At 54.5% G+C, this 13,163-nt stretch overlaps 1 protein-coding gene across 2 annotated transcripts; it reads right to left on the bottom strand.

The window, feature by feature from the left end:
- Positions 1-2,505: 2,505 nt before the first annotated feature.
- On the bottom strand, positions 2,506-12,929 carry H6PD (hexose-6-phosphate dehydrogenase/glucose 1-dehydrogenase). Of its 2 annotated transcripts, none has more exons than XM_033519277.1 (7): positions 12,695-12,929; positions 12,500-12,612; positions 11,094-11,260; positions 9,229-9,887; positions 8,001-8,118; positions 6,210-6,479; positions 2,506-5,489 (listed from the first exon to the last, which is right to left on the bottom strand). In XM_033519277.1, exons 4-7 carry the CDS (start codon positions 9,853-9,855, stop codon positions 4,132-4,134), a joined length of 2,373 nt encoding a protein of 790 aa, XP_033375168.1. In that variant the 5' UTR covers positions 9,856-9,887; positions 11,094-11,260; positions 12,500-12,612; positions 12,695-12,929; the 3' UTR covers positions 2,506-4,131. The 2 variants fall into 2 exon arrangements, with proteins under 2 accessions (XP_033375168.1, XP_015504053.1); XM_015648567.3 differs by having other exon boundaries at positions 11,094-11,239.
- Positions 12,930-13,163: the final 234 nt, after the last annotated feature.

Here is a 13,163-nt window from a genome sequence, read left to right as displayed (position 1 = left end):
GGGCAGGAGCTGGGCAGGAGCTGGGCAGGGGCAGAGCAGGAGCAGGGCAGGGGCTGGGCAGGGGCAGAGCAGGAGCTGGGCAGGAGCAGGGCAGGAGCAGGGCAGGAGCAGGGCAGGGGCTGGGCAGGAGCTGGCCGTGCTCCCCCTGCACTGCTGCAGACACAGCCGGGCTGCTGCGGGCCCTGCAGAGGCTCCCTGGCAGCGCAGGGCTGCAAGAGAGGCTGCAGCAGCACGGGCGAGCAGCACCCTCTGCTGCCGGCAGCGCTGGATCCAGAGAGGAGCCCAGGAGCAGCCGGGAGCTGATTGACTGCACGGCCAGGGCAGCCCAGGCACCCACCGGCAGTCAGCGGCACGGCCCGGCCTCTCCGTGGGACGATGCCACAGTCAGGTCAATCCTCGTCACCCTTGGCGATTTTACCCTCCCGCCGCAGACTTTTTGTTTTTCCCCAATTATTAATCCCACAAGCACTTTCCCAAACGGGATATGCACACCTCGGACACACACAGAGTGTTTGGTCTCTTCCTCTCATTTTCTCCCTGTCCCTGAGGGGAAGCTCCCCTTTTCCCCAGCATCTGACTCCAGGTTTTCCTTCTCCACGTGGGCAATACCCAAACCTTGGCTGCAGCTGCAGCCCCAGAGCTGAGCTCCCGTTCCCCCGCTCACATCTCGCTGCCCTCCTCTCTGGGAGCGATCTCCGAACACACGGACACCGTGCCAGCCCTTTCCTTACCCACCCACGGAAAGCAAAGCACGAGAAGAACGCCGGAACCTTCTTTAAAAATGGCCTTGGCTCTCCAGCAAGGCTCCTGCAGAGCACTGTGTGTCCATGCACAGATTGCAGCAGCAGCCACGCAGCCTGGGCTGTGCCATGCGCCAGGAGATGCCACGGGAAGGGAGAAAAATCAGGGGAAACTGAGGCAAAGTCTGCTGCAGCTCCCATGCCAGCTCTGCATTGCTGCAGCTCCTGTGCCAGCTCTGCATTGCTGCAGCTCCTGTGCCACCTCTGCATTGCTGCAGCTCCCATGGCAGCTCTGCATTGCTGCAGCTCCTGTGCCAGCTCTGCATTGCTGCAGCTCCTGTGCCAGCTCTGCATTGCTGCAGCACAGTGCCAGCTCTGCATTGCTGCAGCTCCAGTGCCAGTTCTGCATTGCTGCACTGCACTGGGGCCATCCTGCAGCCCAGACAGCTCCAGGGACAGCTCGAGTGGCTGCAGCTCCTGATTTGGGCTCTTCTCTGCTCTCCCGNCTGCATTGCTGTAGCTCCTGTGGCAGCTCTGCATTGCTGCAGCTCCAGTGCCAGCTCTGCATTGCTGCAGCTCCCATGGCAGCTCTGCATTGCTGCAGCACGGTGCCAGCTCTGCATTGCTGCAGCACTGTGCCAGCTCTGCATCGCTGCACTGCACTGGGGCCATCCTGCAGCCCAGACAGCTCCAGGGACAGCTCGAGTGGCTGCAGCTCCTGATTTGGGCTCTTCTCTGCTCTCCCGCTCCCTCTCCTCTCTTGGCCCCTTTTTAGGCAATGGACACGCTTCCAATCATGTTTTTGGGAGAGGAAGGCACTAAAGCAGGTCCCTGCCACGGCAGGCAGCGAATCTGGAGGCACAAATCCCACGAAGGATTTCCCTGAGCTGTGGACAAAGTGTAAATAGAGCACAGCACCAAAACATTTGTTTTAAAAAAGTGCTAAGACACTGAAAGTTTTGCTCCTTTTACCACCTCTGCTCCCCCTGCTTGGGGGCATCCACTGATCCTGCTACTCCTGAAGCATCTGGGGAGGCTTTGGCCCCACATCCCTGCCCTGCAAAGCAGTGAGTGGCAGAGCCCTTCCAGCTGCATCCAGGGAAACCAGCACTGGGGAATCAGCAGGAGTGCAGCCAGAAAACCTCGGATTTAAATCCTCCCCTTGCCAGGAGAACAAAGTCTTCCCCTGGAGCACTGGGATGAGGCTGCCGTGCTCCTCCTCCCCTTCCCCAGGCACCCTGTGCCTGCTCTTCCTGTGCCTGAAGGTGTCAGGTGGGATTTTCCTCTGGGAATTGGCTGAAGTGGAGGCCAGGACTCCGCTCTGGAACCTTCCACAGGGCCCTGCCAGCCCCGAGTCCCAGCTCAGCTGTGCTGGAAGCTCTGAGCTCACAGATCCACAGCCCAGAGCTAAGAATGCACTTCTGTAAACTGTGTCAGGGAGCTGTGGTGCTGTGGTGACAGTATCCATGGAAATGCAACTCAGGGAGTAAATGTGGATCAGGGGAGATTTTCCTGAGGCCATTCCAGGACCCTGCACAGCACTGGGTGATTCCATCTTCTCACCTTAAAAGGGCTTTGGCTGCTCCTTGTTTTGAAAAGTCCTGGCCTTGTCTGGATGAGACACCAAAAAACCCATCAAGAGTCAGAGTGAACATTCAATACTGCAGCCACAGTGTCCACTTTGCAACAACTGAAACCTAGAACTTCACTCACCAGGAGGACAGGGAAAGGCCACCCATCTCTGGAAGAAACTCAAAGACACTTCTCGTTAAAAACTATTTTTTATAAATATAATTCTTCATTCATTAAACAACATGAAAAGAATCATTAAACTTTACTCATGGGGAAAAAAAAAAGATTTTACAATTTCATTTATAAAAGTTGAAGTGAAAAATGAGTTATTTCCAGTGTTAGTTTTCTGTAAAACATATAAATAATCACACCATTGAATTGTAGGAATGCACTTGACATGAAAAAAATTAATAAAAATTGGTATCAATAATCACTTTTGGGAAAAACAGACTGTAAGAAGTTACTCCATGGAGCTGCCTTTGCAAAGAAAGGTTAATACAAGCTCTCAAGTAGGTGCACGCCTTCTATTAATAACTCTCACAAAATAAAAATAGCCCTGCTTCCTTGGCCTACAGCCCAGTGGATTGCTACCATTCCTCCTCATTGGATTTGTTGCTCCTTTAACCCTTCTTCCCATCCAGTCTCTCCAGTCATAAATCTTGTATATTCAAAAAGATTCGGTTTTCATTTACCAAATGCTAAGTATTAAAGAGTTTAACAGGAATTGTCTGTGTGAAAAAAATAAAAATACAAACCTCCCAAACAAGCCAGACAGCTCCATTCACCAAAGGAAAACATGTGGAAACTTTTAATGGATTTTAATAAAACCTAGGATAAATTTTGGGGTGACCCACTAGATAGACACTTTACAAATAAACCCTATTTTCTGCTGCAAAGAACAGTAGTTCCCTGGGAAAAAACCCATGTACTTATTTAAAAGTGCAAATAAACCTCTATTTATTTCAAGAGGTTCCAGCCACACATTACCAAGCAAGAGTGCAAAAATAAGCAAACTCCAATGCCACAGCCACCTGTCAGACAGGAATAAACTCCATTATTCATAACAATATAGTTACTCTCTCGTAGGTCAGCTTTTCACTAGAACTTGTTCCCTCAAACCAAATACAAAAGAACTGGAATGAAGTTAACATGGACATTTTTGTTTAAAAAGGAAAGATTTCTCTGCTAGCTAAACCCAACAATTCCTGTGAGCACCAAGCTTTTCCCTCAATTAAATATTAATTATTAATAATTAATTATTTCCCTCAGTAATTATTGCAGTGCTGGAACACGACAGCTCTGTGAGCTGCCCCACTCCTCTGGGAGTGCACACATCCATGTGCACACAGCCTTCACTGCACTGAGCAACAGCCCTGGCCCAGCCACACCGAGCAGGGCAGGGGATGAACGTGCTGTTATTGTCCTTTAGCCTGAGAATTCCATACCATTTCAAAGAGGTTGGCAGGCAGTTGATGTAACGAGTCTCCTGTAGTGCCCCTGAGGTAGTTACATGCCAATAAGCACAAAGGCCTGACAGGGAAACTGAGGCACTTCAAGGTGAGGTCACTTGTCCAACATATCAGTCAGAAGCCAGAGCAGAGCCAGAAATGGTGCCCTGGGCTCTTGGCTCCTCCTGAGCTCTGGACACTGAGCCCAGCTCTCTCCAGGCTCAAATGTCAGAGGAGCTGCAGGCCACGGATCTCCAGGAGGGCTGGAGGTGCCAGGGATGAAGCTGCCGCCGGCAACAGAGGAACACGGACATGGTGCAGGAAAATCCGGGCTGTAAAGGCCACACAGACAAGGGGGGAGGGACACTGCATCAGCCCAGCAGAGCTTCATAATCCACATACCACACCAGCTGGCCAGAGCTGGGGCTGACACCCGAGATCGGCCACTTCCTGGGCTCGCGGCCCACTCTGCTGAGCAGGGTGGTGATGTCGTGCTTGCCCTTGCCCAAAACCAGCACAAACACCTGCCTGGCCCTGTTGATGAGGGGCAGGCTGAGGCTCATCCTCTGGTGAGGCTTGACAGGGCTCTCAGTCAGCACCACGGTGGGAGCCCCTTCCAGGCCGTTTTCGGAGCGGGGGAAGAGCGAGGCCGTGTGCCCGTCCGTGCCCACCCCCAGCAGCACCAGGTCGAAGCTGGCGTTGGCCACCAGGGCCACGATGTCCTTGGCGTAGAGCTCGGCGCCGCCGTCCTCCTCCACGCAGAGGCGCCGGTTGAGGTGCACGGGCATGGGGTGGATGTTGAAGTAGGGCAGCCTGACGTGCTGCAGGAGGTGCCTGTGCAGCCCCAGGAAGTTGGACTCGCCGTCGGTCAGGGGCACGCAGCGCTCGTCCACCAGCCACACGTGGGTGTGCCGCCAGGGGAAGCCCAAGTGGTGCCTGGCCAGGCGCTGGAACAGCCCCGTGGGGCTGGAGCCGCCCGACAGGGCCAGGTGGAACTGCCCGCAGCGAGCCACGCTCCTCACCGCCGCCTCCTCCATGTCGGACGCCAGCTGGGAAATCAGGTCCTCGGCCCACGCCGACACCAGGGGACTGTGCCGGAATTTGGACTGGATCGCCCTGAAATCACTTGGCATCTGCCCGCTGGGGGTCAGCAGCTGCGCTGGCTCTGCCAGGGTGAACGCCACTCCCCCACCCACCATTTCAAAGTCCAGGAGCTGCTGGTTCTCCACGCCCCCGGGGTAGAGGCGCGGGGACTGGCGGGAGGTGCTGTCCAGCAGAGGGGTCCAGAAGGCCCAGGAGGCCAGCAGGTTCTCCGTGGTGATGAAGAAATCCTTCCTGCCGTGGTAGATGTTGGAGATGAGGACAGAATATGCGTCTCTCTCTTTCACAGGGCTGTAGGTGTAGAAATCAGACAGCGGCTGCCCAAAGATGTGCAGGTCTGACCGAGCCTCTGCTTCTTTCCAGCTGTGTTTGGGCATGACAGGCTGGAAGAGGTTCCTGCTCACCAGCACTGCAGGGGTGTTGAGTGCGCCGTGCCCGAAGTAGAAGATGATCTGCTTGGGTTTACACTGGCTGTGCCCTGAGTCCCTCAGGGTGCCACTCTGAGTGCAGTAGGCCCTGTTCTTGAAGAGGACACGGGCGTAACCCACCCGCTCGTCCAGAGCCTTCCCGGAGGTGAGGAGGAACGGGACCCCTTCCCAGCGCAGGCTGTCGCTGCGGATCAGCACACCTGCAACAACAGACCCCACCCCACAGCTGAACCAGGCACTCCAGGGCACCTCCTTCAGCTGCCCATTGCTCTCCCCCATCAGCTCTTCTGGCAGCCACTGCATCTTTAGCTCCACATTCAGCCCTTGCAGGACTCCACTGCCCACCCAGGACTCGATGATCTCTACAGTCCCTTCCCACCCAGGTCATTCTGTGATTCTCACTCTCTCCAGCTCCCCTGCTGTGGTCCCTCCCAGCTATCCCACTTGTTCAGCCTCCTTTCATCTTGCAGGAAACCAGTTTCTGGGAAAGAAACATCATTTAGACAATTCTCTTCATGTTCACAGCATGGCTAGAGATGGCCTTGTGGTTCACCCATCACAGAGAACAAAGCTTTACCCCTCAGCTGCACAGAGCAACTCGACTTTATGAAAAGACAAAAGAGTTTACAGGCCACTTCTAAAAACAGTGCAGAGATTTTATAAGATTTTATAAGATTTTATATTTATTTTATGGGCCTTAGCTCTTCCTCTTCCCATTCCCTGGATCATTGGTTAACTGCCACAACAAGAGTGTTCTTTTGTCCAGCTCCCAGTTCCCACTTCAGTGGATGCCTGGACACATCCCTGAGTCAGCAGTGAGCTCTAGAGCCACGGAGCTGGTACTGCATGCAAGGGTTCACATCTCCTGCTCCCCTCAGCTCTGACTGCTCCCCTTGCCAGGGCCCAACCCAAACTCTCACCTGCAAAGGTTGGTGTGGTGCTGACGTAGCCCTGTTCCTCCTGCAGCTCCTCCTGCACCTGGCTGTTGTAGGCCTGGTACTGCCCCAGCACGGCACTGCTCCTCTCCAGGCCCCACAGGGACTGCAACGCCTGCAGCTTGTGCTGCACCACGTCCCGGGCACTGCTGACGTTGGCAGGGAGCTCCATGATGAGGAAGATGAGGGCCTCGGTGAGGTGGTTCTGCAGCACGTCCCGGATCACCCCGTACTGCTCATAGAAGCTGGTGCGGCCTGGGCACGGCGAGGAGGCAAAATGCTGCTCAGGTGAGCAGTTCCCTCCTCTGCACCACACTGTGGGTGCCAGGGAGAGCAAAGCTCCAAGCTCCTCTCCTCCTCACCCAGCAATTAACCTGAAGCAATCAAGCTCAGGGAAGCTGTGGATGTCCTGTCTCTGGCTGTGTTCAAGGTCTGGTTGGACAGAGCTTTGGACAACCTGTCCTAGTGAAAGTTGTCACTGCTGTAGCAGGACTAGATGGTTTTGCTGTCCTCAGAAGGCTCTGGCTGAGCCATGCCCTTGGGAGACAAAACTTCGTGCACAGAGCCACGCTCCCCTTTCCCTGCTTGGCTTCTCATGCAGGTGGGAGCAGTGGGAGAAGGCCAGTGCACCTGTGGAGTGACTCAAGGCTGTGTGTCACCAGCAGCAGGCTGCATCATGACCACAGGCTTCCCCTACTGACTGAGAATTTATGTCCCCCGCTCTAATCCAAAGGCACACGCAGTAATGGAATAGTGCTGCAGACTTGCTGGGAGCCAGGCTGCCAGCTGAAGCTGCACAGGGCAAAAAAGACATCAAATGATGAATTACAAAGTTGTTGAGAGAGGAGAGGGCACAGGGAGCGGCTGGGGCTGTGTGCAGACAGCGCCGTTCTCCCTGGATCTCTCTGCAGTGCAAACCTCTCCCACAAAGAGACTCAGGTGAGCTCTGGGCTGCCAAACCAAAGATTTATCAAACTCCAAGTTTGATAAAATTGCATTAACTGAGTCTGTGGTGGCTGAGGGAGGGAGGCAGAGGTAAAGTGAAGCAATCCAGATGGTGCAGGAGCCAGGGCACCTGCCGTGCCCAGAAGTGCTGCGGGTGGCAGCCCCGCCCAGGAGCTTTGTGCTGAGCACTGCAGAGGGGATGCTGCAGCATTGCAGGGAGGCAGTGCAGCCGTGTCCTTCAGCAGGAGACCCACGCTGCCACTCTGGGCTGGGACTGTCCCTCTGCAGTGCTCTTCCTACTACAGAGAGGCGGGGAAAGAACCAGGCAGAGAAAGCCAGACTGACCCAGGGGCCAGAAACATCCAGGCAGGATGCACAGCAGCTCCCAAAGAACAGCACAAAGGCACACTCGGGGTGAGCCTGGTGTCTGACAGGACAGCAGCTCAAAAGGGTTGGTACAACAAGCACATCACTGCTGCACTGAGCTGAAGTGGCCTTAGACTGTATCAGATCCAAATCTAGTGCTGTTTACCAAGAACTGGGATAGAAAGGTCAGCAATGCCCCCAGAGCTCTGCAGCAGAAGGTGGGGGGTTCTGCTCCTGCTCCCAGATGAATTGCAAATGGATTTTTTTCTTAGAGGCAGAAACACTGGAAGTGAGTCAGTTTCCAGCACAGGAAGTGTAGGACAGTCCCTCTGTTTGCAGGGAGCAACACACCATTCACCTGTTCCTTTTTTACTTCAGTACCAGCCCCACCTCAAGGGCCACCTCCCCGTTATTAATGAACCTGCCAGCTCTCACTCACTCACCCTGCACAATCGCCTCACCAACCTTTAGCATCCACAGTCTCCTTCAAGACAACCTCCACTCTTTCCACGTGATGTCGGTTCCAAATCGGGTCCAGAAGCTGTCGGTTCTGATCCCGAAAAGGCAGGATATGGGCCACAGCCTGTGAAGGGAAAAATTCAAAGACCCAATAAAAGCTCAGTGGATTCCCACAGTGCCTCTGCCTCAGTGTCCCATCCAGCAGACAGGCAGCAGAGCAGAGTGGGTCAGAGAGGAGGAAAGCAGCAGGAGAGCCTGCAGGGATGCACAGTAGGGTCACCAGTGACTGTCCAGGGCAGACATTAAAGGTCTTTTCGAGGCATTTTGAGGTTTCATGTGAAAAGGCTGAACTACAAACTGCAGAGCACTCAATTTATATCTGTCAGAGGACAAAGGGCTGAGTCAGACCGTCCTGGGACTAATATAAGGTTCTAAAGTGCTGAAATACATCAGTTCTGATGCTTACACCACTAAAGCCATCTGTTCTTTTGGGGAGACAAACCCCCAAAAACAAAACAGAAGAAATCCCCACTCTTAGTGGAGATGCTGAGCCGGCCACATTGCCATGGCTGGAACAGGCTGCTTTTAAAGTGTGGCTTCACATTCCTGAGAAAGAAGGATGGGATGTCCTTGAACACATTTCCTCTGGGACAGTGCAGCTCCACATCCTGAGCTGTACCTGCAGCAGACAATCCTTCCAGCCCAGAGTGCAGCACAGAGCAGCAAGAAACCTTCCCCTAAGCATCCCACAGAACTGACATCCCATCAGCTCCTTATCATATCAAATGAAGGAGTGCTTCCAGAAGCCATGGCTAAGCAGAGAGGCCTGTGTGTAATGAGATGTGGAGCTGGGGGAGGACAGGTGCTGCTTACTCAGCGAAACCAAAGCCCTGACCTTGGGGAGGAGGCCAGAGGAGTTCTGCAGCTCTGCTCCAGGCATGCAGAGCCCAGCCCTACAGCCCAGCCCTGCTCTGCAGAATGGACTCTCAGCACTCCAACAGGAGGAAGCCCTGCTCTGGTCTGCATGTTCCCTCTGCTCTCCCAGAGGATGGACAGCAGCACAAGACAGAGAAACAGGACGGGATTCCAGGAGAAAATGGAGGCTCTGGATCACAATGAGAGGCTCTGCACGGATTTGGGAGGGGAACAATGCTCTCATCAGATACAGAACTGACCACCAAGAGTCTCCCAGGCACAGAGCCCCTCAGCCTGGCAGGGGCTGTGCACTGCTCACCTGCTTGCCCAGATAATGGTCCACCCTGTACATCTCCTCCTCCCTGAAGAAGCCTGCCAGCTCTGCAGCCAGCTGCTGGGCCGACTCCAGGTCGTGGCCAAAGGGCTTTTCCAGCACCACTCGCAGCCAGGCTCCAGCAGGGGGGCGGCAGCTGCTGTTGATGTGCCGGGCGATCTCCGTGTAGGCAAACGGTGGCACCGAGAAGTAGAAGATCCTCCCAGCCTCCTTCAGCCCCTCCTGGTGCAGCAGGGTCTCGATCTCTCTGCTCAGAGCTGTGTAGTTTTCAGCTGTCTTTAGCTGGTGGTACTGGCTCAGCTTCAGGAACTGGTCCTTGAGCACTGCACACCTGTTGGGAGCCTCGTCGGGGGGACAGGACAGCTTCTTCAGCACGTCAAACATCAGCCTCTGCCCTGGTTCCAGAGCTGCCAGGGCAGCCCCGTGGAATGTGAAGCTGTGGCCACTGCTCACTTGGTCCATGTAGAGCTGGAATAGACCCTGCCACAAGTACTTCTTGGCCAAATCACCTGTGGCTCCCAGCAGGACCACAGAGATGTGGCCCTGAGATGCTCCAGCTGGGGATGGGAAGGCTCCCACGAACAACACCGTGCACAGGATCCTTCCCAGCATCTTCCAGGGGAGAAGAGGCAGAGCCACGAACACTAGAAGTCAGGAATAAAACCCCAAATCAATTCATGTTGTAGCACTGCAAAACACAATACAAGGTACCTGCTTTCCCCAGAAGAGCCAAGGGCTTCTGCCTGAACCCTCCACCCAACAGCCTCTCCTCCCCTCCACCCAACAGCCTCTCCTCCCCTCCACGATCTGAATCAAGGCAGTAATTTGGGTTCTTGACAAACCTGCAGCCTCCTTCTGCACACCAGAAGTGGAAGGCAGTGTGTGCTGAAGGTCTTTGGGCAGCATGTGCACTGTTCCCACAGCTGAGGGGGTGTCAGTGCCTTTGCACAGGGAACCTGAAACCCATTTTCATCCAAATCTCAGAGCTGGCCACAAAGGAACACACGTGCCTGCACACTGAGCACACGTGCCTGCACACTGAATCCTGCTTCCAACGCCCTGTTTGGGACTTTGCTCAAACAGTGCTGGGCTGTCTTGGCATGGCTTCATGTCAATATTGTCAGAGCAGCTCAGGAACAAACACGACCACTGGCAGTCCCAGGCTCTTCTTCTTTCACTTAATGGCTCCTGTGCACCACCACCAAACTGGGTTCTAATGGCTGCTGGGAGACTGGTGTGACAGAAGAGCTCTGAAGAAGTTTAGTCCTCAGACTGATGTGAGCCAGTCTAGCTGCTGCCTCATTGTGGCTGTGCCTGTGGCCAGGTGACAGCCTGGGGTTTGTGTTCTGCCTCCTGCAACCTCTGCCACTGAAGGGCAGATCCTATTCTGACCTTCTCCACGCAGTGCTCACTCAAATCACTGCAGCCAGGCCAAAAAGTCCCTTTGCTCACACTTATTTATTCAAAATAAAGCTGTTTTTAAGAGAAAAGAGACATTTAGCACTTCTACTGAGAAACACAGCAATGACTTTGCATCTCAAGAAATGTAATGTCACTAAAGAGAAGTTTAGTCACTCCTGTATGGGTGACTAAACCACTGTGCTGCTCTTGTTACATCAGGTATTATTTCAGCACCTCTCACACTGGCCATCTCCTTCCTTTAATTTCATTTTCTGAAGCTGTGTTTAGTTGAGCCTTCACAGCACACAATGTTATTCTTTAAAAACTTTGAGCTCTGGTCAATAAATTATTATAACTAAATAATTACAAGGAACATCTGGATATCTCTCCCTGTCTGCAGCTTGAACTGCTCTGTAGAAATCTTGAGTTTCTCTCTCCAGCAGACTCACCTGTAACACAGGAGCTTTAGAGACCACGGTGGCAAAAGCAGCTGGGAATTTTTCTCCTGCACAGCCTCTCCCAGCGCAGATCTCTCTCCTCCTGTGACTGATCAGTGCTCGGGCGTGCAGGACAGATAAGGCAGGTTGTTCCCTTCCTGGAAAACCAGAGGAAAGACCTAATTACAACAGAGAAAAAAACGAAAGTGCCTGAGCCAGCAATGTCCCAGCACATCCCTGTTTGCAGTCCTGCCCCACTGGCTGTGCTGAAGCCTTTGGCTGCTGTTTGTGAACAGATAAAACACAGGCATGTGTGGTAATTCCTGCTCCCAGACAAGCTGTAATGTAGTCTGTAAGCTTAACTCCTCTCCCCAGCTCTCTGTTGTGGCTGTCTCCCCTCCCTCCCTTCTTTCCTCGCAGTCTGAGCTCCATGGACTCACTGAAGGACTCCAGCCAGCAACACTGGCAGTTGCAAAGAGCCTGCAGAATAAATGATTATCTGGTTTCCCTTCCCCTGCTGTGGGGTTGTAACGCAGATGACGAAGTTTTCAGTGCAATAAAAGGGTATTTACACTTCTTAAGCAACCTCTGTTCCAGGAACCAGAGGCACTGACACACTGCCCGCTGCAGCCTGGCAGCCCCTGCTGTGCTGCAGCCAAGGACCAAGTGCCCAGTGAGGAGTGGGAAGGGTCTGGGTGGGCCAGGCTGCTCCAGACCCATGGAAAAGAGGGAATTAGCCAGGGAACTTCCTGGCAGATTCAGCCACAGTCATGTGTATTCCCAAACCAACGGAAAGCCAGTTTCACAACCCTCCCAATTGCAAAATAGTGAGCTACACTGCACAGAATAAGCTCAGTAAACCCAGCAGTGTTTGCTTACTGCTTTCATATCAGCTAATCAACAGTGCTCACATTAAAAAATAATACTCCAAAAATCCCCCAGCCAGCCAGAACAAAGTTCCTCAGTCAGGCTTCAGGAAGAGACTTCTGGGCCTGATCCACATGAAACACGTAAGAGTGTGGCCCAGCAGTCAGGCTGTGCATTCCCTTGCAGAGCCACTGGAGCTCCTGTTCCACAGGAGCTCATTTCAGGTCTTTATGGAAAAAATGCAAAAGGTATTTTTTGTTACCGTTGTATCCCCACTGAAAATTAATTACCAGATGCACAGCAAAAAGAGCTGGACTTTGATGATCCTTGTGGGGCCCTTCCAGCTGAGGATACTCTATGATTCTGTGATAAATGCAGCATGGCCTGAGGTTCCCACAGGGCTCTGCACAGGTAACACTCGAAGGAAAGGGCTCTGAGATTCTCTGAGAATTGGGGAAACCCTACTGCTCTTCTGTACTTGTAAACATCAGGGCAGGAATGAGCTCACCATCAGCTTCTGGAAAAGTTCAATGCTTAATGAGGAGACTCACATTAAAAGCAAGCTGAGAGACGCATGAATTCGTGTTTGGTCCTTCTGGCACTGACTCAGCCTCACTCCGTGTGCTCTGGCCCCAGCATCGTGACAGCAGCCGTTCCCAAATCCCTGGAAAAGCAGGACAGGAGACCGTGAGAAAACCACCCGAGTGCGTGGGCAGCGCACAGAATCCTGTGGGGGATGAGCCCACCTGGGACAGGGATGAGCTCACGGGTGACAGCGGCTGTCACAGCCCCCGGGCACCGGGAGGGACCGGCCCCCGGCGCTGGAGCTCCCCCGGCCCCGGGAAGGCCGGGCCGGGCTGCAGTGGCTGCGGACCCCGCGGGCTGAGAGGGCAGCGGGGCCGGGCCGGGGCTGCACCGCGCTCCCGCCGCCCCGAACACCTCGGGCCGTGCGTCCCCCTCGCCGGGGGCCGGGAAACATCGTCCCTCCATCCCCCCATCCTTCCTTTCCCCCGTCCTTCCTTTCCCCCGTCCCTCCCGCGGCCACGCGCGGAGCCCCGGCCGCCCACGCTGTGCCGGAGCGGGGAGGCCGGAGCGCGGTGGCGCAGGGCAGCGCAGAGCGGGGCCCGGGCTGACCCCGGCTCCCCTCACGGTCCGAGCCGATCCCTCCCGGTCCCAGCTGATCCCTCCCGGCCCGGGCTGACCCCGGCTCCCCTC

Source organism: Parus major, chromosome 21 (genome assembly GCF_001522545.3).
Source record: "Parus major isolate Abel chromosome 21, Parus_major1.1, whole genome shotgun sequence".
NCBI lineage: Eukaryota > Metazoa > Chordata > Aves > Passeriformes > Paridae > Parus > Parus major.
Note: the sequence above shows the minus strand (reverse complement) of the source record. Positions and strands in the feature narration are given on the sequence as shown.